The sequence below is a fragment of the Pholcus phalangioides genome, unplaced genomic scaffold (assembly GCF_987345545.1).
Source record: "Pholcus phalangioides strain wild (caught in Gottingen) unplaced genomic scaffold, Ppha-v1.0 ptg000015l_1, whole genome shotgun sequence".
Lineage (NCBI taxonomy): Eukaryota > Metazoa > Arthropoda > Arachnida > Araneae > Pholcidae > Pholcus > Pholcus phalangioides.
The window spans coordinates 83,773,563-83,799,737 of record NW_028301608.1 but is presented as its reverse complement, the minus strand read 5'-3'; the positions used below and the strand labels follow the sequence as shown (position 1 = coordinate 83,799,737).

The window sequence follows — 26,175 nt, the reverse complement described above, 5'->3', positions numbered from 1 at the left end:
AAATTTCTGTACAACATTCTTACAGTTTTGCTAATAAACGTACCGTTTACCGCATAATTCTATTGATTTTTGTTGTAGAGATATTTAATTTTGAAATAAGGGCTTATTCGCTGATCACCCTGTATATAGACCTAGCAATATATGGCAATTATTTATGCAATCATTATATCAGTGTCGGCTCATTACGGAAAATTTTGGAAGGGGGGGGGGTGGTTAATCATTTTGCATGTTATCACGATAATGGTTTCTAACCTCTATAATCTAAACTGCATTGAATAAATAGGTTTATTAATGTATTTCTCTTTAGATAGTGTATGACAATGCAATTAAACCAGTGATTCCCAACGTGGGCGTTAACGCCCTCTTGGGGGCGATGGAAAGTTCCGGGGGGCCGGTAGAAGCTACGGGTCTAACATAGGATCCTATGGGTTACATTGCGTTGGGAGGCGATGGGAGAAAGAAATTTCTGAAGAAGGGGGCGATGGGACAAAAAAGGTTGGGAAACTAGGAATCAAACCATTAGAAAGTATGATGTTTGCAAGTGCAGTTGTAAGGTGTAATTTCTGGTGCGTTTTTGTTAAGGGTCATTGGACAAAATCAGACCACCCTTGTCTGCCTGTTACACACATCACTGATGGAAAATAAATGGGGGAAAATGATTCGCGCGAATCACTCGCAGCCCGATTCGACTGTTGTCAGCGCCCGACGGTTGAGAAGCACTGCACTATGGACCACACATTTCCGAAGTTCTCATTCCGATATTAAAGTTTTATTTTATTATCAAAATTACCAAGAAAGTAGAGCTTGTTACTGTATCCTGTTCATTTTAACCATGCTTTAATCTAACCGGTTTTGTAATTCTATTGAAAAATTCTGGATAATCATCTCCCTCGCACAGTTGAGATAAGATTGAGAAAACATCTTGTGAGTATTTCGGAAGCAAATAATACAGTCGAATTCCGTTATAACGAATTCCAACAGACCGGAGAAAGATCACAGGAATTCCAGATTTTTGCATTGTTCCTATGCAAATTTATCTGGTGGATTAGCAAAGGGTTCGTTAAAACGAGATTTTCGCTATAACAGTGTTCGTTGAAACAGGATTCTACTGTATACGAACCATAGGTAAAACCATTCTTTCTACACTGGTGAGCCAAAAAAAAAAAAAAAAAAAAAGAAACCTCACCATCTTGAAATATCAAAAAAAATTGTCTTTTAAATTTCATCATTTAAAAATTAAAAATTTAATTATTTACTGAAAGACGTCTGTGATGAAGTGCGCCATCTGTTACCAAAGAAAGCAAACTTCAGTTTAATATTTTTCTTCTCACCTACACTAGATGGCAGCACCATATATTATGTGCTCATTTTGGATATTTTAGATAATTTACATTGGAAATTAAAAATACAAAATATATCAATTTATAACACAAACTAGAGATTTACGCAGGGGAGGGAAGTTCCCTTTTTTTCAATTAATTTTTTTTCCCTAGAAATATTGAAAGGCAATACAGTGGTATCTAGTCTCTAACGAAGATGATTTGTTCCAAAATTACGTTCGTTTTCCGAAACGCGATTTCCCATGAGCTTCTATGTAAAAAGCGTTTAATTCGTTCTATATTCGGCCCAACATATGAAAAGCTAACTTTAATAAAAACAGTAAAAAGAACTATAAAAAAGACAAATTCAAAAAAGGCTGAGCTGGACGCCTACACAACTAAATGAAGAAGAGTTTGAAGGAGGATAAACCAAACTCTCTAAACTTCGTTTTTTTAGGAACCTCATTTTTACAGTATCTGCTTTGTGTGGAAGAAGTGGGGGCGGCGGCAGTGCCGTCTTAACGCTTGGGCCCACCCGGGTACGGCCCGGGGTGGGCCCCACGATGCTCTTAAGACGGCCCTGGGGGGAAGGGATCCGGTGATTTAAGGCGATGCTTTCTGGAAAGAACACCATAATGTCTGTTAGTCGTTTCTTCCAAGTTCCAGATAATTTGTTAGAGTATAGTAACAAGGCTTCCTTTAGACAATTTTTCTACACGTGAAAAATGTACCATAGATAGGTCTATGTGATGGAAACAATTCGTCGCCGATTTAAACTTACGAAGTCTTTGCTATGTTCCTCATTATGTGAAGTTGTCTTCTAGTTCTCAATCATCTTCAGAAGGTACCGCTTCCATTTCAGAATAAGTCAACACGATTAATAATTCCTCCGTCTGTTTCTGAATTGATATCAATTGATTCTCCGATTGTTCCATTGTTCACACAAAACTACTGCTGTTACTGCTACTACTAAACCACACGGGCACCTAGTCCACGTTTCTCTGCGGAATTTCTAACGAAATGGTACATGTTGGAATGTGCGTGTGCGCAGGGCCGTAACTAGGGAGGAGCAGGCGGGTCTGGTGCCTCGGGCGCTGAACCAGAAGGGGGCGGTGAATTCACCCTTTAACTGCTTTAACTACATGCAAGAGGTGCCAAAATTTCGGCTCGGTCCGGGTGACAAAGTATCTAGTTGCGGCACTGCGTGTACGTATTGCGAAACTAACGTGAAGTTTGTTACTGTGCAATGCCGTATGCTATGTGTAGTGTTGCCATCGATTTTTCTAACTATGAGTGAAGCGAAATGATTGAATAACTGTACCGTTGTGTAGGACTGTTGCTCTCTGTGGCGAGAAACGCCCAAAATGCTGGGAGGTATGACATATTTTTTCATCAATACCTCACGGATTTGCAGATTAAATAATGACGGCTCTATACAGTGCACAAGTTACGCAATACATAACTCGCATGCCTTTTTTATCGCACCCACAGAAAAAACATCATTTTCTACATGAGGATACATGGGGATCCAGAGCTTCCAGAGCTATATAGTAGCAGGCACACAGTCCGTTTATTTCAGCTTTGTCCGGATGTCACGTTTCGGCCAAAGACTGAAAACGCCAGAGTGTAACATGTTTGTCGTATCTCCTGTTGACGTTTTTCCCTTTCTTGCTGCTTTCTTCTTCGGAACAGTCTTCTTCTTCGATTTTCCTCTCTTGGGTGATTCAGTCCTTTTTTTTAACTCTTCCAGATCTTCTGTTGTTAGGTCTATTGAGTGTTCATTAAGTAATTTTTTCTTCTACATGGTTTATAGACAGATCTGGATGATGCATTTCCGCACACGCATGGGTGGAGATATGGGGGAAGGGGCGCATGGTGGGGCATTGCCTCCTCCCCCCCCCCCCAAAGGTGGAGTCGTCTGATCTGGCGTATATGTGTATGTATGAATTGACATCATCATCATCGCCACCATGCCTCTCCAGCAATAATGACGGAACCATACCCCCCAGACTTTCAAGTCCATCTCCGCCAATGCGCACATGGGGAATTTGGGAGACAGATCCGCATGGCAAATTGCCGTACATGGGAGTTTTTTTCTTCTCTACCATAAATGGCCTGAAGATATGAGGAGGCTGTACCCACATGAAATTGTGCCACTGAAATCGTCTTTCATGCATGTTTGTGATTGGAATTACTGTTTTTGTCAGTTTGTAAAGAATTGAATTTATCAGGCGAAAGCAAAGTAATTCTTAACTTCCTGAAAAGAAAGTGGTGTGCTTTAAAACTTTTAACAAAAATCATTATGCATTGCTATCTCAACTTTATTACTTGGTCAAATTTTCAATATTTCACCTGAACCAGGCCCGACATTTGGGGGGGAGGGGGGTGTCGGGGGACTGTTCGTCAGGGCCCCTTTCAGTGCACACGAGCTCAAAGGAAAGATTGAGAGATTCGTTGCCTTTGTAGTCTAGTGGTCTAGGGCTTCTTCACCCAGAAAGGTTTATTCAAGTATTCCGTCAGCAAATTTTTAACCATTTGTGACCTTTCCCCCCCCCCCCGTCAGCCAAAGTCAGAGAAACTCTGACCCCCCCCCCTTGTCAGCAAAATTTCGTCAGCACTGCCCTCTACCTCCTAACGCATATTGGTGGGATCAGAAACATACGTGGGAGGAGGGTGCGTAGGGGCTCGTGCGCCTCCCCCCCCCCAGACGAAAAATATTATATAAATATTATATTCATATATATATATATATATATATATATATATATTTTTTTTTTTTTTCTTTTTTTTTTTTTTTTTTTTTTTAATGCAAAAAATACTTTTTTTGATCACATCATCAATTTTTTTGTAACCCGCGACACGGTTCCAGAACACTTAAACGATCCGTGGCACATTTAGAGATCCCTTGAGCGACATGTGGCACAGTTTTAGAGCACTAAAGCAGTCCGGACACATTTCCTGAGCACTTGAAGGATCCGTGAAACATTTAGAGATCATTAAAGTGGCTTATCAATAGGAAGAATGTTAGTTCAGGTGCCCAATAACTATCGAAAGTTTTTTTTTTTCGTTTTTGGCGCACCGAATTAAGATGTCATTAAGAATATTTCATACCTTCATAAAGGGTGGTTGATGAAGTAAGCATCATCCAACCCCCCCCCCTCCCCCATCGATGCTGACGTAATACTTGAATGATCCCAAAGCGAAAGGACGTGGGTTCGATTTCCCGCGAGGGGGCAGTTGAATTTTCTCTTCTTTCCAAAAAAATTTCATTTTCTTGTTAAAAACCTTCGCACGGATAGCGGAGAGTGACGTCATCCTTCCACGATGAAGATCGCTGCGGGGGGGGCGCATGATGATTATGATGTTAATTCATATATACAACTGTATGCAATATACATTAGATCAGTCAGCTCCCCCTTTGACGCTGAAGAGGCAATGCAATGTCCCCCCCCCCCCGTATCTCCGCCCATGATTTCCGGGGGAAGAGGCTAAAAGTGTGGGTTCATATGACAGACATTAAGATTTCTGGGGTTCCACAGCTAAAAGTATTTTATGGACGAGGTGCATGTGTGGTTTAGTAGTAGTAGTAGTAGCAGCAGCAGCTAAAAGTATTTGGGAACCGCTGATACAGAGCAACTTTTGTGAAAATTAGAAGTTGAATAATTTAACTATAATTTTTACGAGTTCTTTTTTTTCCCTCATGATATTCAAGTTGAATATCATGAATAAGCAAAAAAATATGTACCCGACAGGGTGAGCTGTATTCAAATTACTTCATGAAGTAACTGGATGATGAGGGATTTTCCACAAATTGATGTTCGATTATTTCTATCATTTGATTATTTCCTTCGTTTTTTTTTTCATTTTTACATCATACACGTGCGTTATGCTCAAGAACCACTCTTATATAGCATCAGGCAAAGCGTCTTCGCTCACTCGCATATATATAATGCCGTGGGTTTATTCCCGAAACAATCGAATGGCAGAGAATAACCGAAAGACAATTTGTAGGAAATCCTTCGTTCGGAAAATCCATAATGAGCTCGTCCGTTAGCTTTTATGCGGCTCTTTCCTCAACTTTCCTACTTTTTTTAAATTCAAATATCTCAGCGAATATTGCACTTAGATACGTGGAATTTCCTTTATTGGCCACAGGGCAACAACTTTCTAATGCGGGTTTTCAGGACGGGGCGTCCGTATAAAAACGTTTGTTTTTTTTATATTTTGATAAGGGGCCATTCAAGTATTACGTAAGCAGATTTTTAGCAATTTTTGACCCCCCCCCCCCCCCCCCCGTCAGCAAAATTTCGTCTCAGCAGCTTAGAATATATTTCATATCTTAAAAAAGGGTGGTTGATGACGTAAGCAATTTTCAAACTCCCCCCTCCCCCCCCCCTTGTCATCAAAAGTCAGCAAATCCGAATCCCCCCCCCCTGATGCTGACGTAATACTTGAATCACCCCTAACTATACAACCCCTTGCCATATAAATGAAGTATCAGAGGCCTACACGTTACTTAGATACTTTTCCCCAATTGGAAGTATGTCTCTAGGATCAACGGTTCGCCAGTGATTTGCGGCAAAGGGGGGGGGGAGTTAGTTAATTCATCCTGTATACAAATGCATACAAGAAGTTGTCATATTATGGCACATTTTGTTACAACTTGAAAAGTTAATTAAGGAATCACCTTGTACAATCGAATGGAGCCGGTGATTAATTTCCATCCTATCGCCAATAGTATTTAATTATTATTGGTGATAGCACGACCTTTTCCTGCGACCTCCGCTCTCAAACCCTTGATGGACACGCAACCGGCTTTTCTTACAAGGTCGTCGAACGTAAAACAAAGTCGTGAATTTTTCAAGACGCTGTTTCGGCAGTGAATAATAGCATACGTAACGCGTTTTCTAGTTATGAAATGAGGGTTACCTCTTTTTCTCTCGCTGAACCCTAACCACATGGATTCGACCTTTAACACATTTCGAACATTTCCAGCCTCGAGTCAAAGAGAAAAAAAAGGACTTTTCTCTCATATTTTCTCTCTCTTTTTGCTCGGAATATTTTCCAAAAAAAAAGAGTATGTGGTAAAGCAAAATAGTAAGGGGACCTACATACGTCCTACCCAAAAAATATCGTACACATTAATAATAAGGTAGCGAGCGATACGTGTCCATGATTTGATTTCAAGAGAAATAATGGAGTCCACGTTGAAAAAATAAATCACGTTATAATCCAGATCGGGGTTGAGATTTTCCGAGTTTTAAACGGCATTAAGTTTGTTGGAACTGATCGCAGCTTTGAAAACGTCCTACTTGTATTCTAAAAAATGTGTAACGCGATGGGTGGTGAGATAAAATTCGACACGGCCATTTGTTACACACTGGCTATGAGTATTGCTGGTGCTAGAGATGAAAACCAGAAAAGCATTGATAAAATAAATAGAAAGCTAATTCGGGCTATATCGTGCCTAAAACCCTGATGATGATGGGTCAGGAGATGGTTCGAATGGGTGGAGTCCGAACCTGTAAATATTCTTATCTGTTGTCACGGATCTTTCACAACTGGAAGCCTACAACTGCTGGTTTTCCCTCTTTCGCGTATCTCCGCGTAATTATAGGTGCGTTATCCGGTCATCAGTATATAACAGAACGAGAGTAATACTCTATTACAGTTATATACAGCCTACCTAAGAGAAACCAACATTTTTTTTTTGATGGCGAGATACTTGTTTAAGGAGCTGCCAGACCATTTTCGAGCGCAGTACCGTAAAAGTGGGGGGGGGGGGGGGGGAGGGGGGATAGGAACGGAACCTTGTAAAAGCACAAACATGTACAGAGTGCATAAGTAATAGGGCGTATGGCATTTTACTGGTGAACCGTTCATCCTTGAGAGGCATACTTCCGATTAGAAAAAGTTTTTAAATAACGTGTAGTACTCAGGTATGTCATTAATGTTTCAAGGAGTTGCATAGTTATTAAAATAAAAGAAGAATGAACTTTTTACGCAGTCTCCGTGTGCCCAAAACTAAATCACAAAGTGGTTGCCCTGTCTCCACCACCCAGAAAAAAAAAATCCACCTTTTAAAGCGCAATATTCACTGGGATATTCGAATTCGAAAAATGAAGAAAAGTTGGAGGAGGGGCTGCATTAAATGCGGGTAAAACGGTTTTTCCGACATTTAAAAAGTTACTTTTTTCCCCCAACTTTCCTCCGTTTTTTGAATTTTATAATATCTCAATGAATATTGCACTTAAAAAAGTGGATTTTTTTTTTTCTATAATCAGGAGAGACAGGACAACAACTTTGTAATTGGGTTCTTTAGCACAGGGTGTCCGATAAAAAAGTGTTCATTTCTTTTAAATTTCAGTAACTATACGTTTGCAACATGAATGTATGTTTCTGAGTACTGAACGTTATTTAGATACTTTTTCTAATTGGAAGTATGCCTGTAGTATCACCGGTTTGTAAGTACGCCCTGCCATACGCCCTGCTACCTATGCACCCTGTATATATTCCCCTATTATATTTACAAAAGAATTTTCTGTACCCAATTTTTTTTTCCAGTTGGCTAATCATGATAATACGTTGGGAAATAAAGTTTCGTGTTGTTGGCATCGCTGCTTTCATGTTTACAAGAGTGTAAATAAAGCTATTAAAAACGACGGATTGGTGACGTAAGTACATTTTGAAAAAGTTTTGGTTATGTATATTTCATGGGAAGAACAACATTCCTTCGTTTTTTGTTGTAACAATACACATTTCTTACACGATAAATGTGTGTTCCTTTCCACCTCCTCCCAATTCGCGCGCGTTTCAGTTGGACGGCTTTTATACAAAAGGAACCAAGCGCCATTAAATCAAAACTGAGAAAAAAGCTATCTAAAGTTATCTTCGATTCAGTTATCTCATCTCTTCAGTTTGATAGTCGGTTCAAGTGCACACAGACGGCGTCACAGCATATATGTCATTTGGTTCTATTTGGATAAAAAATCCCACCTCTTTCAATAGTTCAGATGTCGGTATATCTCAAAAATGCTAAAAATGACGCTTGGTTCCTTTTATATAAAAGCCGTCTAATTGATCCTACATGTTAACGTATAGGAACAAGCAAAAGATTTAATAGGTGTGTTCCTATTCAGCTCTCTCTATGGGGTGAATAGAAACACCATGTTCTTCTTTTTTTTCAATGTATAGTTCACTTTAGAACTTTCTGTTTTCTTGGTATCTATATAAAAGAAGGTAGGACACAAATAATTAGTTAGATTTCTTTCATTGTACAAAGCATTTAAGGTAGTTTTTTTTTGCATTCAAAGTTGAAAACCGTTCTTATTCACCCCATTTTACAGTATATGGCTTGCAGCTTTGCTCGTTGATATCTACCATGAATGGTTTGAAAGAAAAATAGACTTGAATGAAATAAAAATTCGTTCAAATAATTCAAGTTTATGACATCAAGAAATCAACAATTGTTGTAGAACATTGTCTCGCTAACAAATAATCAATAATGATACATAAAGTATGGTGCAAACTAACCCGCTCTTCTACGCACGCGCTTACTTTGCACCAATTTTGAAAAATTCATTTTAAAAAATTTTAAATTGTGGTGGCTTTTTTTATGGCATCAGACCTGTTGTCACATCGTCTTAGAATACATCAACATCATTTTCAAAAATCATTTAACATGTTTGCTCTGCCTGACATGAGATTTTTTAATGAACACTTAAAAACGATGCAAAGTAGACCCGTGTTATGGTTTTTTTTTTTTTTTTTCATTTCAGTCTCTGGAAAGAAATATATAAATGAATAAAGTTGCAGACGCAGTGGAATCTCGATTATACGACGTTCAAGGGGGCCTGGTCAAAACGTCGTATAGATACGTAAGTCGCATAAATGAGACTCCTTTGAACCCCCCCCCCCAAAAAAAAAAAAAAAAAAAAAAACACACAGACACAAAATATCCATTGAATTTATTTGAAAATATTCAAATAAATTCAATGTGTTTGGCTGCATCTTGCTTTTTCCCTGTCTACAGCGTATATGCTAACCCCATGACCTGCTGGCCAAATGTGGCTCTCGAAGTCATCTAATGTGGCCCGTGATCTCAAAACTAATTTTGTAAAAATAAACTAGATGACACATTTCCACATCACGTAAGTGACCCATAGTGCAGATCTGGACCAGTGTCCGCAGCACATTTTCACATCACTTAGGGGGACTCGCGGTATATTTACAGATCACCGTGGCACATTTTTACGGGCACGCGCGACCCGTGGCACATTTAAAAATCTTTTAGTGACTATTTACAAGTAAGTCATCGCGGTTCAGTTCCAGATCACTTGAGTGATCCGTTGCATATTTACAAATAACTTAATTGATCCGCGGGGATGTTCCAGATCACTTAATTAAGTGGTCTGCGGCACATTTCAATTCATAGGCTCGCACTCTCCTAAATGTTGAAATTTAGCCTCCTAGCAGGTGAAGTTGTCTTGCACAACAGCTCTGGGTGTGAGCGGTCATCAATCAATCAATCCTAAAGGTTGAACACTCTTGGCCTACAAAAATTGCGCGCATTTGATGGATACAAAAGTGACGTTTTTCAAAAAGATTTTGAGTTGGAGTGGAATTGAAAGCGTCGAATAAATGAATTATTTTAACACTAAAATATGGATAGGAACCAATTGCAACCGAAGCTGTCGTATAAATGTGAAAGTCGTATAAATGAATGACGTACAAACGAAGTTTGTCGTTTGTACGCATCAATAAACTCAGCTGTGTTTTTTTTAAGCGTGTAATACCCAGAAAATCACAGTACGTAGCATAAACCAGGAACCTAACTAGGCCGGAGCAATATGTCCCAGGACTCCGATGGGGGGGGGGGTGCACAAACTCCTCTTTTTTCCCCTAAACATAACCCTTTCAAGGGGGGACTCCCAGGAAAAAGTCTGCCCCGGGGCCTCGAAAAGGCAAGCTACGGACCTGACACAAACAAGTTGCTAAAGAGAAAAGGGGCCATTCAAGTATTACGTAAGCAGATTTTCAGCCAGTTTTGACCCTCTTCCCCCCCCCTGTCAGCAAAAGTCAGCAAATCCGAAACACCCCCCCCCCCCCAATGCTGACGTAATACTTGAATGACCCCAAAGTAGATAAATACTCAAGGAGTAAAAAAGAGGTACAGTAAATCCCTTTTAACGGACACCCCTCAGATGCGGTCACCCCTCGTTTACGGACAAATAATGATTTCCAGTTGTATAATAAAAGTATTTGTATTTCAAATCCCTGATCAACGGTCAGCTCTCTTTTTTTTTTTTTTTGTTCCGTCGGTTTTACTGTATTTTAACCGAAATGATGTCAAGAGTAGCAAAACGTCCAATTCGATTCACTATCGGAACCTGTGATTCAAATAAATCTTTTCCAGTCAAGTAACCAAAATCGAGATTTTTCAACCCACGTAGTCCCAGATCCAAAACCACAGAACTAGTGAATGACGGTGTCAACGAGACTGTAAGTAGCACATTTGAATGGGACACCAACCACATCATAGAAAAACACTCCATAAATACTATTAGAAAGAGAGGGAATGAAGCCACCTATTCAATATATGGGGAGAAAAAAAAAGTGTTCAACGCGGCTACTGGGTTATTCATTCAATGCAGAGACTTGACAACACACACTTCTCTCCTTGACATAACACCACGTCTTCACTGTTGCCTTCTTAAAGAGAGTTGATGGAGAGTAAGTATGTATAATATGCATACAACGACAGCCAAACAAACAGAAGAAGATTCTTGGCCTTGACCGTCGGGAAATATGAAGAAAAAAAAAAAACTGTCGTATAATTCAGCCATTTTGGCTCGTCTTTTTGTTGACCTAAAACTTGACCTAGAAAATAGATGAGAGAAAAGATTCCCTCCGATTATATTAAGATAGGCTCAAAAGTAGCATCTTCTCGAGGTGGTTCGTAACGTAACGAAAACAAGTTGCAGGTGGTGGGTTCCGGTCTCGAATCTTTTTTCGGGTTAACCGTTGAAACCGAACTCGATCCACTTCTAGAAGTGATAGAGAGAGAGAAAAAAGCTATACATACAAACCTGTATATATACGTTTAAATGCCCGAAAAAAGTAGGTAAAATATACGTCAGTTCTTTTTTTTTAGGTCCCATTTTCACACAATACGACTAGTCATAGTATATCTAGGAGCATGTCGTATATTACTTGGGAAAATCATATCATATATCACTGACAAAAAAACAAACCACGCGATAGTTATATAATACAGTAATAGTAATAATAATAATGGAATATGCCCATAGGCATTACCGGTATCTTATGGAGGGATGATTCAAAATACGACATTTATTTATTTTATTTATTTATTTATTCAATATTGGTTGGACGAGGCCTATACAAGGGAATGCGGTGATGAAGTTAGACAGAGATGATTGATGTCGCAAAGAAAATCGGAAATTGTTTCACAATCAATAATGTTTGTGGGGAGGTTGTTCCAGTCGGTTATTGTACGAGGAAAGAAACTAAATTTGAAGCAATCTGTGGTTGCAAAGATGGGTTCCAATTTTTGTGAATGGTTAATTCTTTTTGAAAAGCATGAAATTGGAGTTAGAAATTTGGAAATTTCGGTATGAAAATGGCCATGAGGAATTTTGACAAGGAAAGTTAATCGAGAGATATATCTATGGGTGAAAAGTGGTTGCATATTGAGTTGGCGCTTGAGCTCAGTGACGGAAGCAGAGGATGACCAACAGTTAAGAATGAAGCGGGCGGATTTATTTTGAATAGATTCTAATTTGTCTATATTGGAGAGAGTATAGGGGGTGCCAGATTTCACAGGCATATGAGAGTAGAGGAAGGATGTAGGTTTGTAAGCAGCGATGTCTGAGGTGACGGGTGGGGTTTTTGAGGTTCCGAAGAAGAAAAAAGAGTTTTTGGAGACACTTATGAAAGAGGTAATCAACATGGAGATTCCAACGGAGGTCGGCCGAAATAATTACACCCAGATATTTATAACTAGAAATTTCGGTGATCAAGGAGTTATCGATAGTGTAAGAAGAAACGAGGGGAAGTCTTTCGCGAGTAATTCTCATAAAAACTGTTTTTGAGGAATTAAGGGGTAATTGCCAGGACGAGCACCATTGAGAGGCAATGTTAAGGGGTTATTTTGGAGAAATGCTTGGTCAGATTCGTTGTGCACCGTGTGGTAGATGACGCAATCATCTGCAAAGAGTCTAATATGACAATTGATGGAGTTTGGGAGATCATTAATGTATATCAAAAACAATAGTAACGAGAGGACCGAACTCTGGGGTGTGCCAGACTCAACTTGGAGAAATGGGGAGTTCTGGTCCTTGAAGGAGACAAACTGACTGCGGTTGGTAAAGGAAGGCTTCCACCCATTTAAGCAGTTGCACACATAGGCCAAGGTTTTGTAGTTTAAGGAGAAGTTTATTGTGGGCACCCTGTCAATAGCTTTAGAGAAATCCAAGAAAATTACATCCGTTTGGGCGTTTTTGTCGATATTGCTTGATAAATCATGTATGAAAAGAGCTAATTGGCTAGTTACTGATAAAGATGGCCAAAAGCCGTGCTGATTTGAGAAAAAGAAGTTTATTGAATCGAGGTGTGAGCGGATTTCCTTGGCAACTATGTGCTCAAAAAACTTGCAGCAAGTAGAAGTGATAGCGACGGGTCTGAAATTAAGAGGATTTGAAAGAGAACCTCTCTCATTGATGAATTGGGATAATCCTATTAATTTTCCAGTCAGATGGTAAGGTTGATGCGTTTAATGATACGTTGAAGATAATCAAAAGATAATTAGAGATTTCATCAGCGCAAAATTTAAGAATATGATTTGGGATCCCATCGGGGCCAGTGGAGTGGGGTTTCAGATTTTTTAAAAGGTTCAGAAGGCCTGCTTTAGAGAAAAAGACAGGACTAGTGTTGAATAATGAGTCGGAAAAGGAGTACTGAGAAGGAGTGGGGTCAGAGGAAAAAAACTGACGAAAAAGCCCGATTTGAACTGCATTGAATCTCAATATACAGAGTGTCCCATAAATTAGTAAATACTTTACAAATTCATGAAAATCGAAGGAATTAATACTTTTTTAAATGCTGTGTGCCAAAAAGTTACGTACGAATGGGGATTTTTTTTTTTTTTTTTTTTTTTTTTGTTACAGGAAAAAATTCAATTTTTTGTAGATAGGGAGCGCTGCACAAAAGCAGTGGTGCCAATATTTCGGATGGTATGATTACGAAGTTCAACTTAGAAGATATGGAATGTTCGAGAAGCATAACTCGATCCGGTATTTCAATTTTTTTATTTACCATTTGTTTTTTACTGTTGTATCCGCGGTGAATGGACTTAAAGGTCAAGAACCTATAACGAGCAGTATAAAAAGTACACGAAGGGACTGTCTGGCGCGAAAACGTCCTTAAACCATATAATAAATGAGGAACCCAGAGAGTAAAGAGACGGTCACTTTCCTATCACGAATCTGAACCGATTCCCAATATAAATACGACGTGCATTTATTTGTGGAGTCGATCCTCCCTCATACGAAACGGGTCAAGTATTAAGTCCTCACGCAAATATTTTATTACTGGAATAAAAGTGGAAGATAACAATATGGTCCCGAAAACTGACCGACAGAACAATGGCGTTAAAAGATAAGAATAAGACGCTACCCTTAAAGATTCGCATAATCTGGGACTCGTAACCACATCAGGTCGTTATCCATTACCGCTATCATTGAGCTATTCGTTATCATGCCGATTAGATTTTTATTGTGACCCTCACAGTATCCGTATTATCCACTATTTTCGGTGACGACTCAACTACCGGGCTTAGAACAAACAGCCGCCCCCATTTTGTAAAACAAAAAAAAACATTTTATCCGACTACCTTCTTAGCACTTTTCTTTAAAATGATACTGGGGTGAACCTCAATAACAGTTTTTGGTAGAGAAAGTGGATCAAAATTTGGTGAAAACAATAACAAATTGTGACGTTGCCTTATGCCATTTTCTATGAAAGAAAGTCATTTTTATGTCAAATTTTAAGAAAAATTCATGTAATATTCGAAACGCAATTGCAAAAAAATTCTATGAATAAAATGTTTCGTTAATTTTGCAGTGCATTAAGCTAGTGATGATGGTTATACAGTATATGAACCAAAATTTGAAGGATTTTATGATATGCTCATAATTTACACCCAAATCTGTTTGATGTACGTGTGAATTTTTTGAAATCTCGATTTTATATACCGTGTATAAACATTCTAATTAGACAAATACCGTAAAGTGAGGTATGACTTGGGTACATATTTTGGGCATTTTTCGTATCTCTCTTATGAACTAACATTTGTTTTACTAAAAAAAGGCACCACGCCACTAGAAAGAAAGAGAGAGAGGTTTTAATTGTTTTGCAACTTATTATATAATGGTAAAAAATGAATAGTAGCCAAAGTCGTAGCCCAGCGCCCCCCCCCCCCCGTAGGGGGGTGACTTGGTTACACTACTCTACTATCTTAATATTTCGCCTATCAAAGTGTATCTTTTCATTTCACCCACTGGGAATGATTCGAAGCAAATAAAAAAAAGTAAAAGTAAATATAAGTCAAATATAAAGTCAAATATTTTGATTACTGGAAATTATTGTTTTATATCTACAATGTAAATGTGCTCAGTCAAACACACCGGTTTTTTTGTGATCTGTCTTTTTCAATACAGAGTCAGATGAATACTAAATCTGATCTTTCAGTTTGGAAAGAACAACAGAAACGAGGAAACGAAGCCTTGTCCGTTAGTTTACTCTGTATTTTCCCCACCAGCGATTTTGGAATTCAAATATCTCAGCGAATATTGCAGTTAGAGAAACATGGGATTTCTAATGTTGGGCTCGGAAGAGAGACAGACAGCTTTCTAATTCGAGTTAGAGGACGGGGGACCGTATAAAAATTTAGATTTCGTGTCACACTGTATTTAAACTCTCAAAACTGGTACAGGTTTATTTCTGAACACATTTTGAGCATTTTTTTAAACCGAAACTATACCTCTACGATGAACGGTTGATGAGTTAGAGGCCGAATTATTACTTGCAGGACGGACACTCTGTATAGAAAGTTTCTATTCCAGTATCCAATACAACAGAGAAACCGAGTAAATTTTATTAAACAATTAAGATAAATAAAACATCCCACCAAGGTCCCTGAAAAAAGGGGGGGGGCCAAAATTAACTGAAAACGATGAAAGAAAGTGGAAAAAACAGTTGAAAAATAACAATAAAATGGTTGCATCTGCAATAAAAGTGCAATGACTTTCTTTTCGTTATTAACGTTTTTCATACAAAATGGACGGTAAAATGAGGCTATATTTAAAGTTAATGAGAGTGGTGAAAGTTAATTTGAAAGTTAAGAAACGCTTTTTTTTCTTTGAATGTGACCAAAGACACTTATAATCAACGAAGAACGTAGAACACAATATACGTGATTTCTATTCAGATAGCAAAACTCTCTCTTTAAGAAAGTATTTTCTCGTATCTTCAACATCAAAGCCACGATAATTAGCTGAGAAAAAACTATAAATTTAGCTCTTTTTTTTTCTTCCTTATTGTTCCTTCCACACAAAAAATGTTTTAGTTTGGTTTCTACTATTATCAAGATAAATAATATGACTATCCTTTTCGATCATATTCTGTCGAATACGGAACAGCACCAATTGTCGCCAAAAATGCCACCAATTGTTCCGAAAACATAAGCATCATCGGAAAAATTTTCAGTCAGTTAAAAATAGAAATATGATTGAATTCCCATTTATATATGTTGAAACATCCTCAGGGTCGCCCTTACTAGACGCGGGGCTAATTCGCGGGCAGTGAAGTCATTAACGAGTAAGCCAACAACAAACCATGGCCAGGGTCCCGAATCGAAGGAGGCTCCCGCATTATTGAAGGCTTTCCACTAATTATGAAATTATTTATTTCTTAAATCCTGGAATTATCAATTTCTTAAATAATCTCTGAGTTATTTCTCTTATCAACCAAGAATTTTCATCATTTTTAAATTTTAATTAGTTTTGGAATTATTTCTTTCATTGAATTTTGATTTATATCATTTTTCAATTTCCTTAGTTTTGGAATCATTTTCTCCATTGAGCTTAGATTTCCGTCATCCCTCAATTTTCTTGGTTTTTGGATGATTTCTCTCGTTAAATTTGGATTTTCGTCATTTCTGGAGAATCCTTAATTTAATTATTTAAATAATTATTAATTATTTATTCATTATTATTATTTATACATATATTATAATAATTATTAAATATTCATTATTAATTATTATAAATAATTATTTTCTTCATCAAATTTGGATTTCAATCACTTCTCAATTTTCTTAGCTCAGGAATCATTTCTTAATTAATAAATTTAATTTCAAATTCTCATCAATCCCGAATCTTCATTATTTTCGATGCTAATTTACACTTTTGTGTACGAATTACATGGCGGCATTGCCCGGTGCGGCTGCACCGTTTCGTACAACCCTAAGGGCGGCTCTGGACATTCCACGTAAAAGAGAAAATACTAGGGGAGTAGTGGATGGATTTGAGGGTAGAAGGTATCCGGTAAATTCGTAAATAGCTTAAAAATTCATAAAAAAATTAAGTAATTGGAAAATTTGAATGCGGTTTTCTCACAAAAGGGGATTTTTTTTTTTTTTTTTTTGGTACGAAAAGGTTGGTTGTCGATAGAGGGCACCGCAAGAAAGCAAATCACTGGAAATATGCAAATCGGAGGAAATTCACTGAAATTTTCTGTCGCTGATGAGTTTTCATTGTGATGGATAAAACACTGGTGGTGAAGTTATTTACCTGAGCCAGATCGCCGGCTGAAGCTTAACGAACGCTTCTGACACAAAAGAAATTGAAAAGAGGTTCGGTTCAAATCACTCTTGCTGGAATTTCGTACAAGGCCCTCTATCGACAAAAATTGGAGCTATTTTTTTTCTGTCACAAAAAATCTTCCTGCGTGAATATCACTTTTTCGCAAACACTCAATTCAAATATACCAATTCCTGAAATCCCCCCAAAAAATGTATATAAGACACCCCGTATTTCATAAAAAGATTTATATATTTGTAGTTATAAAATTATACGGAATGCATTCCCGAAGGAACGAAAAAAATGCGGAAAATACCACTTACATAGTCACCATAATAGTTATAGTAAAAGGAAAAGAGTAAGAAAATTGTTGATAATTATTATCATTAATTTTCTTATTCTTCTCTTTTCAAAATTAATTAATTTCAATAATAAACCCATATTTTCCAATATCAAACAAGAATGATCTAGAAAGAAATGTATTTGTTCTCGATAATTCTCTTTTTGTAAGCGAATTATCTTATCCTCGAGCTTGAATCAACACCTCTCGTTAACTTTCAGAAAATAATAATGTGATTATTTTTTTTGTGTGTGATAAAATATGTTTTTACTCACTCATCACTGATATGTGTTACATTTCATCGAATTAACCCGATTCGATTATGAAAAGAAGGCCAAAATGAAGCGCCAAAAAAATATGATTCGAAATAATTTATTCGTGAAATAATTTCTTTCTTTGGATGTAAATGAAGCTGCCACGAGAACAAGTCGATTAACGGTAGTGCTCAAAATAAGACACGATAATCGAGGTCGGCAATCGATCATCGAGAAAAGTTTCTTGTGCCCGGTTTTTCTTTCAACGAAAATGAATCCGTACCTCTCATCACATCTCTCTTCTTCCATTTCTTCTAATGTTTTTACCTTTCTTATAATTACTTAAAGGGAGGGATGCGATGAAAAATAGAGAAAAAATTAGATGAAACCAGAACCGTTTTACTCAGTAGTAATTAGACTTGAAGATGTCCACTGGGCTTCCGACCCACTTCCAGTCGTGGTCCGAACCTAGAAACGCCCTTTCTGTTTAGTCTTCTTGTTGTTTCTCTTATTTACCTCAAAGATAGTAGTACATACTTTTCTTTTCTTTTTTCTAAACCATGCTGATGGGCATTTGCTCTGATTTCCAGCAGAATTTAATAGTCAATAGAGCTAGAGCTCTCTCCCTGACATATTCGATGGTAAACAAAGTACGTATGCGCGTAATAAATATGCCATAGCCATGAATGTGATCGTATTTAAATAGGAAAGAAACATGTCAGAGTGTTTATAGGTTTCGAATACGTTCGAGATAATTTAAATAATTTTATTATGAAATGATTGAAATTGATAAGAACCTTCATGTCTCTAGCCTGATGAAATTCTAATCAAGCCCAATTTTCAAGTTTCTCGTGATATAGTCGCAGCTTATATAGCTTTTGAAGTTAGTTTTTAGCTCTTGCGGCTAATTATAGCTATATATATTATTATTTTTTGGCTTTCTAAACTTTGAGGATTTTCTAGGAAACATATTTTCTGGATATCGGGAACTGGATATTATGTGGACTCGGGAAAAAAATAGGTCATTTGGTTTCCGCCGGGACTACAACCTAGGCCCCCTTGCATACTAGACGAGCATGCTACCATTTACACAACTGGAGACACGACCCTGTTTCCCTTATTCCACGCACTGTGGCGTGAGGCACTAAAGTAGAGACAGTAGTAGTTTTTCTCAGCTTCAGTAAATGTCCCCCTGGTGGGAGGGCTGAGAAAGAGAGATAGGCGGCTTTTCCCCCCCCCCCCCTCCTCAGCCGAATGTATGAAGGGAATACATATTTTCTGGATATTATGCCGAGGTGAACTCGGAAAGAAAAGTCATTTGGTCTCCGCCGGAACTAGAATCCAGGCCTTCCTGCATACCGGGCAAACGTGCTACCATCCCTCACACCACAGTGGGTGGAATAAGGAATTCAGGGTCGTGTCTCCAGTGGCGTAGATGGTAGCATGCTACACTAGCGCAGCATTTAACCATATTTATAATTCAGTTATTTTCTCACATTTCGGGGAGGGGGCGGAAGCAGATCTCCAGGTCATCACACTACGGCATTGATACCTATCCATTTACCGAAACTGCTAATAAAATAGGAAAGTCCACAAGACAAAGGGGCAGTTACCTCATGGTGAATGATAAAGACCTTTGACTTTTTTAGCCATTTCGATTACAAGCTAGGTTTCTGTACAAATCATTCGGCACCGTTCTACAATATAAACAGAGAATATCAACCATCGGTCACTGCGAAAAATGCGTCTGGTTTTTGGAACATCTGTCATTTGTGACCGACAACGAAGGATAAAAATTATTTTTGGACGTACGTGTATTTACGCAATCGCGACCCACACGCGAAAGGTCTTTTATAAACCCACAAAGTAAGCCATCGTGTCTGATCTCGTGACGACATTGTCTACCATGAGACTTTCCTTGACATAATATTTCACAAATTTCATTTGAGTACGTACGAGATGGCAAAACAAAACGGAACAAAATACAGGAAAAAGTACCACCAAAACAATAATAATAATAATCTCACTAAAAATTATTTTTTCATCTTCTTTGTCCTGTTTAAACTTTTTTTTTGAAAAATCGTCTTTTATTGTCTTCAATTTAATTTTCTCGATGAAGAAAAAAATTAATTAAAAAAATCGGTTTTTTTACAAGATGTAATAACTGAATTCGATTTTTTTTTCCCCTTCGTAGGAAATGAATGAAACGGAAGATGTTTGTTGTTTGTCCTCTCATCGGAAAGACCTTGACACTTGGAAACAAAACAGGACGTGAGAATTGGAAACAAGTAAACAAACAACAACAACAAAATCACACGGAATCAGGTAAACAAAAGAAGGAAAAAAAAATCCCATAAGGGTAAGAAAGGTATTAAGAAACACACCACTAGTGGGGTGACGGCCGTCTTCATTTACCGTACGCGCAAAACAAAAATGAAACATCGCAATGAAGAATTCGGATCCTTGAACCAAACATGATTGAATTAATCCATCGATTTCTTTTGATTCGGATTGAATTGGCGAGTTTCTTGACGTGTACGTGATGCCGGGTTAAAACTAAGTATTAAAAAGCCTGCCATTTCTGACATCTACAAACGGATTCGGAGTGATGGATCTTTTCCTACTTTGATTCGTGCTGCCTTATCTTAGCCGAGATGCCATATCCACTTCAACAAATGAATGTAAGGTGAATTAAATTTGACATGCATTGAAATTGGAATAGTTACGATCCCTTGACCTTGCCTGGTGAGGCCAAATAGGAAAAGACATGCAACGAAATTGTGAGATTAAAGTGCAATCATTGCGTATAAGGATGATACTGTACACTAAGGTGTCTGTAGCTTTTTAAAAACTGAGCCAAAACTGGCTATTGAAAAAAAAAATTTTTTTTGATTGATTTGTGTTTATTGTACGTCAAAATGACCTTTAGAACGGAAAAAAGTGTAATTTATTTATTTAATTAAACAATACAGTAAATACATTTGGTCTCGAAACAATTTGAGTTAGGCATCCCTTACACATACCTCAAGTCTTAACTTGAAGAAAAAAGAATCATTAAAAACCATTTAAAACTGGTAAAAATGAGTAAACCACGCGAGCAAAGAGGATACTACTACTCAACCGCGCATGCACCTCGTACACATTCCTCTGTGGAACTTCTAACGAATCGGTACAGTTGTGTTTGTTTGTGTTCTTCGACTCGAATCCTGGTCTGTCGTTTGGAGAGAGACGAGTGCTCTACCGGTGAGATGAATTTTTCTTCCCTCGTAACACCTATATCTCTTCATTGAGCCAATTTTCCGTATCTGTTGCATTAACAGGGGAGAGCGACGCCTTTCCGCATAAGGCGACAAGTGCTTGAAATTTTCATGTTATGTAAGTACAAGGAATGCCTGCTCTCTTCTCACCTCGGCACCTCAAAGTTGGAAAAAAACCACAAGAAAACCGACTTCAGTCGACCACCAGTGTGCCGTCAACCTGGCTGCTCGTGATGAGAGTCCAGCACGGTCAATACCTTAAAGCTTGCTCTAGAAGGTGTTGGCAATAAAATTTCTCTTTTTATTTCTCTCAAGACATGTATCGCACGTTTGGCGATGACAAAAAATAGATGTGGTGACCACGGGAACGTCTTACATCAGCACATCGAACTTTCTCCTGGGATCTCTTGCCACTTCGCGAATTGGCCGGCTAAAGTCCGATTTGTAGAAATGATTCAAAACTCTACGCCAATTCGGACTTTGGCAGTAACATATACGTATCTATGACTTTTTTAGGCATTTCGATTACAACAGCGAATTGATTTTGAGACAGCAAATAAAGATTTTCCCGCCCAACTTCAGTAAAGAATAAAAACAAATTGAATATACGGGAGGGGGTGGGGGGCGAACGGGATATTTTATAAAAATGTGGGGACAACCAAATTTAAGGGAGTGTCCCGTACAATATGAGTCATATGGTCATCCCATGTACATAATTTTCTGACCGGCAGACTTGAAAGGTTGCGCACATCCCCGCAATATATAGTAGTATTTTATCCTGACATGTCAGAACATCATTAAGGACACTCGGCCCCAGTCCGACTTTGAAAAACAAAAAGAAGAATCTCGGACGGAGCAGACATGGCATTTATTTTGATGACCGGATTTATAGCGGACTCGATCTGATGACCCATTGTCTTCGTGGTGGTGAGAAAATATCGCGATCGCCGTTGTTCGATACGTAACAACGTTAATCTTATCACAATACATGGAGTACAGCTTTATTTGTAAAAGACAGATTATTCGTTTTGATCGATGTTCGGTCTCTTTTTTTTCCTATTCTTCTGGAAATAACCGAGATGGACTCTCTCTAGAAAAGGAGGAGCGAGATTTATTCAGTCTTATTAAATTCTCACGTAAAATAATTGGACCGAAAATAAACCGAAGAGGAGGATTAACACGAAATTAGTCATTATGCTCGATGCGTTTTTAGTTGTACAGGGTGGGCAAAAAGTCCGTAGAAACATTAAAGATGAATAAACACCAGAAAAATAACCGAAATGAAAAACGGTTTGCAGGGTTAGCATCGCTAGGTCACGAGAATTTTTTTAAGACAGGGAAAAGAAACCTAAAAAAACAGCCGATAGGTGGCGCTGGTACGAGCGACTTCGGTGGAAATATGCAAATCCGACGGTAATAGGAACTTGCGCTCCTAATCCACAATCAGTTCACCGTTGTAAACCGTTCGTGTATGTGGACCTGCTGCACTCTGCCGTTGATGGATTTGTGACTCGCCTGCAATGTATTTTCACGGGTTTACGTTTTTTCCTGCAAAATAACACTTAAGATTATAGTATTACTTTGCAGGAAAAAAATGTAACCCCCCCCCCCCCCCCCCAGAAGGAAAAAAAATCTGAAACCTCCCTCTCGAGAAAATTCTGCGTACGCCTATGGTTGCAGAAATATCTGCTACACAAACAATTTGGGATATCCTTTGTAACGATTATCGAAGATTCGGGGAAACTGATCGTTATACGGGTTTTTTGTCGTTACACTGTATATGGGAATTTTATTTCATTTGCGGAAAATTAATAGAAAGGAAAATTCGCAGAAAAATAATTCATCGACAACAGTTAGTGGCCTGGTCAGTGAGTGAACTCCGTGTGACACTAGCTCATTCGGTCATATTCACTCGCTCGGTATCTCGTCAACTCATTCATTTGGTCAGTCACTGTCTCTCACGCATTCGGCCACCTGGTCACTCACTTATTCAATATCTTCCTTTACTTTGAAACCGAGCACATCTCCGGTGTATCGCGACGGGCAATTTACTACCGAATGAGTTGCACGTGTACTTACATACCTAACAGTCTGAGTGCGTACCTCGTATTGTGCGTGAATTTTTAGTGCAGCCATCTATTTTTCAAACGATGAGTGAAGTGTAATGATTGAATATTTCTATCGTTTTAGGCCTATAGTTCTCTCTGCGGCGAGTCTTTTCAACGCTTAACGCGGAGATCATCTCGCATTCACGCCTCGAAGTTGAGAACAAAAAAATCAACTTCAGCCAATCACCAATGGTGTCCGTCACTATGACCCCACGCCACACAGGGGCGGTCACTTAATTACTCACTAGTGCGAACTATTGTGTGTCGGTGAATTTTCCATAAATCAATTAAGGGTTGTTAACCAGGGATGCATGGACCCTTTGGGGCTCCTTAGAGTGATTTCGGGAAAGGAAGATATTCGTTAGAGTAGATAAGAAAAACAAATAACTCAGTCCTTACATCAGTATACACTGAATATTACTCTTACCAGTCTGGGGGGATCCAAACACCCTTCCCTTCTGGAGCTCCCTATCACACAGATACATTAACCAGCCCGGTTAAGAATCGTCTATGATGCATTAGTATTTTTTTTTAATACTTTGCTCTCTATTATAAGGCCGTCTATGCAACTTAGATTCTTGAGTCGTGTCCCGGTGAGCCCATGCTTTAAGATAACTCAGCCTACCACCCTTCTTCATGTGGGGAGCCATTATAACAGCTATTTTAGTGACGCTTGCCCCTGTCTAAGGTAAAAAACAAAATAAATTTAAATGAAAAAAAATCAGTCTATATATATAATACAGGCCATGTTCAGACGGGCAACTTCTTTTCCTTTATGAAAATTGATTTCTTATTATTGTGTAATCTAAAATTAATGATAGTCATCATCAACACCCAGGGCTGTCTAACTGCATCATTGGCCCTTGGGTAATATGATTTTTCCTGAGACCTACCCCCCACCCCACACCTGACGATAAATGCCTACTTAGCAATCTATATATGCTTTATCTCGATAATCTAAACCAGATCTTATCATCATAAGCACCCCCCCCCCACAACTTGAAGCCTCCTCGGCCCGTGCTCGGATGGGCCCATGCGTTAAACCGTCACCGTCAACACCACTTGAGTGTCTTAAATATACGACACCACCTTATAACAGTATCGAGAAATCACAACAAAACTTAAAATCACATGCGCGTTTTCAGATTCTCTTGTACGTTGATGACATATCTATCAATTAAGTGGTGTTGACAGCACCAGCTTAACGCTTGGGCCCGCCCGAGCACTACCCGAGGGGAAGTCAATTGTTTAGGAGAGGCCTCATAATAAAATAAGATCTGGTTGAGATATTTTCGAGATTTACTTGTAAATTCGTAAATATGCATTTCTAGTCAGGTAAAGGGCCTTTTAAAAACCAATTTTTCTGGGGGGGGGGAGGGCTGTGGGCATGATGCTCTTAAGACGGCAGCGGGAGGAATTATTCCTTTTTTGGACGTAATTATTAAATAATAATGGATGAAAATATAAAACTTACGGTGCTTGGATCGTTTGAAGAATTTGACGAAGTTGAGGTAGGTCATGACGCCGATCCTCTTGCCGTAATTACCGTGACTGCAACAACCAAGATCCTCTCTGGTGATGCCCATTTTTATCGGATCTCCGTTTCCGATCAATGTAATGGACACACACACACACACACAAATTGATCAATGCAATAATCAAAACAACACGTGGAAGACAACAGATGCCTCTGCTTTCATGTGCACAGTCAAGTCTCGGTATCTATCACGGGGGATCTTAGAACGACATCTATTCTTTACTCGTCAATGATGTTATCATCGAATTTATAAATAATGGATGATTTCGGTTGTCCATCCATTCTAGTCCATGGTGATCTCTTTACGATGACCTTGGATGGAAATTTCTGCAGGAAGTGGATGGATCCAAAGTTATATCTTTATCAACTTATTCAACGGATCCAGATCTCTGTTAGTGTTCCACACGGAATATTTCACATATTTCAGAAACACTTGACACAGTAAATTTTATAGATATCCTCACAATTTTTGAAGAATATGATGGAAATTGCTCACTCATATTCTCTGAAATAATATTTTTGCAAAGGGGATCACATTAGTTGTTGTCATTCGTGAAAAATCGATGGTTTCCGATAACAAAAATTATTCTCAGTACGTGAGAAGAAATGCGTAAGCATCCTTCTGTCTCTATGAAAAAAATAACAATGTCATTGCCAACAGTCACCAAATGTACCCAATCTAAAAATGACCATCAATGGAATCCACGATTCACAATCACTGAATCATCAAAAATGAAATCTCTCGGCAGTTTCTTCTCCGGAAGAAGGGGGGGAAAAGAAGCTGTTATTATATAGAAAACACGGTCATCAAATAAATTGGCCGGTAAAAGCTGGTTTCAATCCTTATTCTGGTGAAAACGTCCCAGACGTTAACGGTATAAGAGAGAATCTCTCTCTCTCTCTCTCTCGCACACACACACAACAAACGTATTTTTCCCTTCAGGTCTAGGTCGGAACCTTCTCTCTTTAACTCGCGGCTGCCATCAGAAACCATCGAATGAATGAGAGAGACGAGAGAGAAAAACAAAAAAAAATGTGCCCATCAAATTAGATGGCCTCTTTTCTCGGGGCACCAACAAAAAAAAACGAGCATAAAACAAAATAAATAGATCGCGCATGCGTCGATATCGCGAGAAATTTGTGAATCTTTTTGTCTGTCTTTTTGAGACAGTTTCGTTTCAGATTCGAGTCGAAATAAGAACAGAAAAAAAAGAGCTAGAAAAAATAAGAAGACATTTATTTAAATATCGGCCTTTTGTCTGGTTTGAGAATGAATTGATGATGCGACATCCCAAGGGTCACAAACACGTTGCGGTTCATTTTGTTTTTTTTTTATCGAGACAATCGTGAAAAAAGAACCACGAGACGCGTGGGTTAAGGGGTTTAGCGAAGGTTCAGTGGCTTTTGCGATCGTCGGATATCCCTAAACGATCTAACAAATCCAAGATAATAACGGTTAAAACATTAGTTTAACAAACT

The 26,175-nt window shown here is 38.4% G+C and overlaps 1 protein-coding gene across 1 annotated transcript in view; it reads right to left on the bottom strand.

Annotated features, from left to right (window-relative positions):
- The window catches only part of LOC149076871 (uncharacterized), a 175,400-nt gene extending 149,708 nt beyond the window's left edge, over nt 1-25,692 (bottom strand). The window contains exon 1 of the mRNA XM_089244595.1: nt 24,634-25,692. Within this exon, the coding sequence (XP_089100721.1) occupies nt 24,634-24,745 (112 nt within the window). The 5' untranslated portion in view covers nt 24,746-25,692. The remainder of the gene's footprint in view (nt 1-24,633) is intronic.
- Between the last annotated feature and the right edge of the window lie 483 nt (nt 25,693-26,175).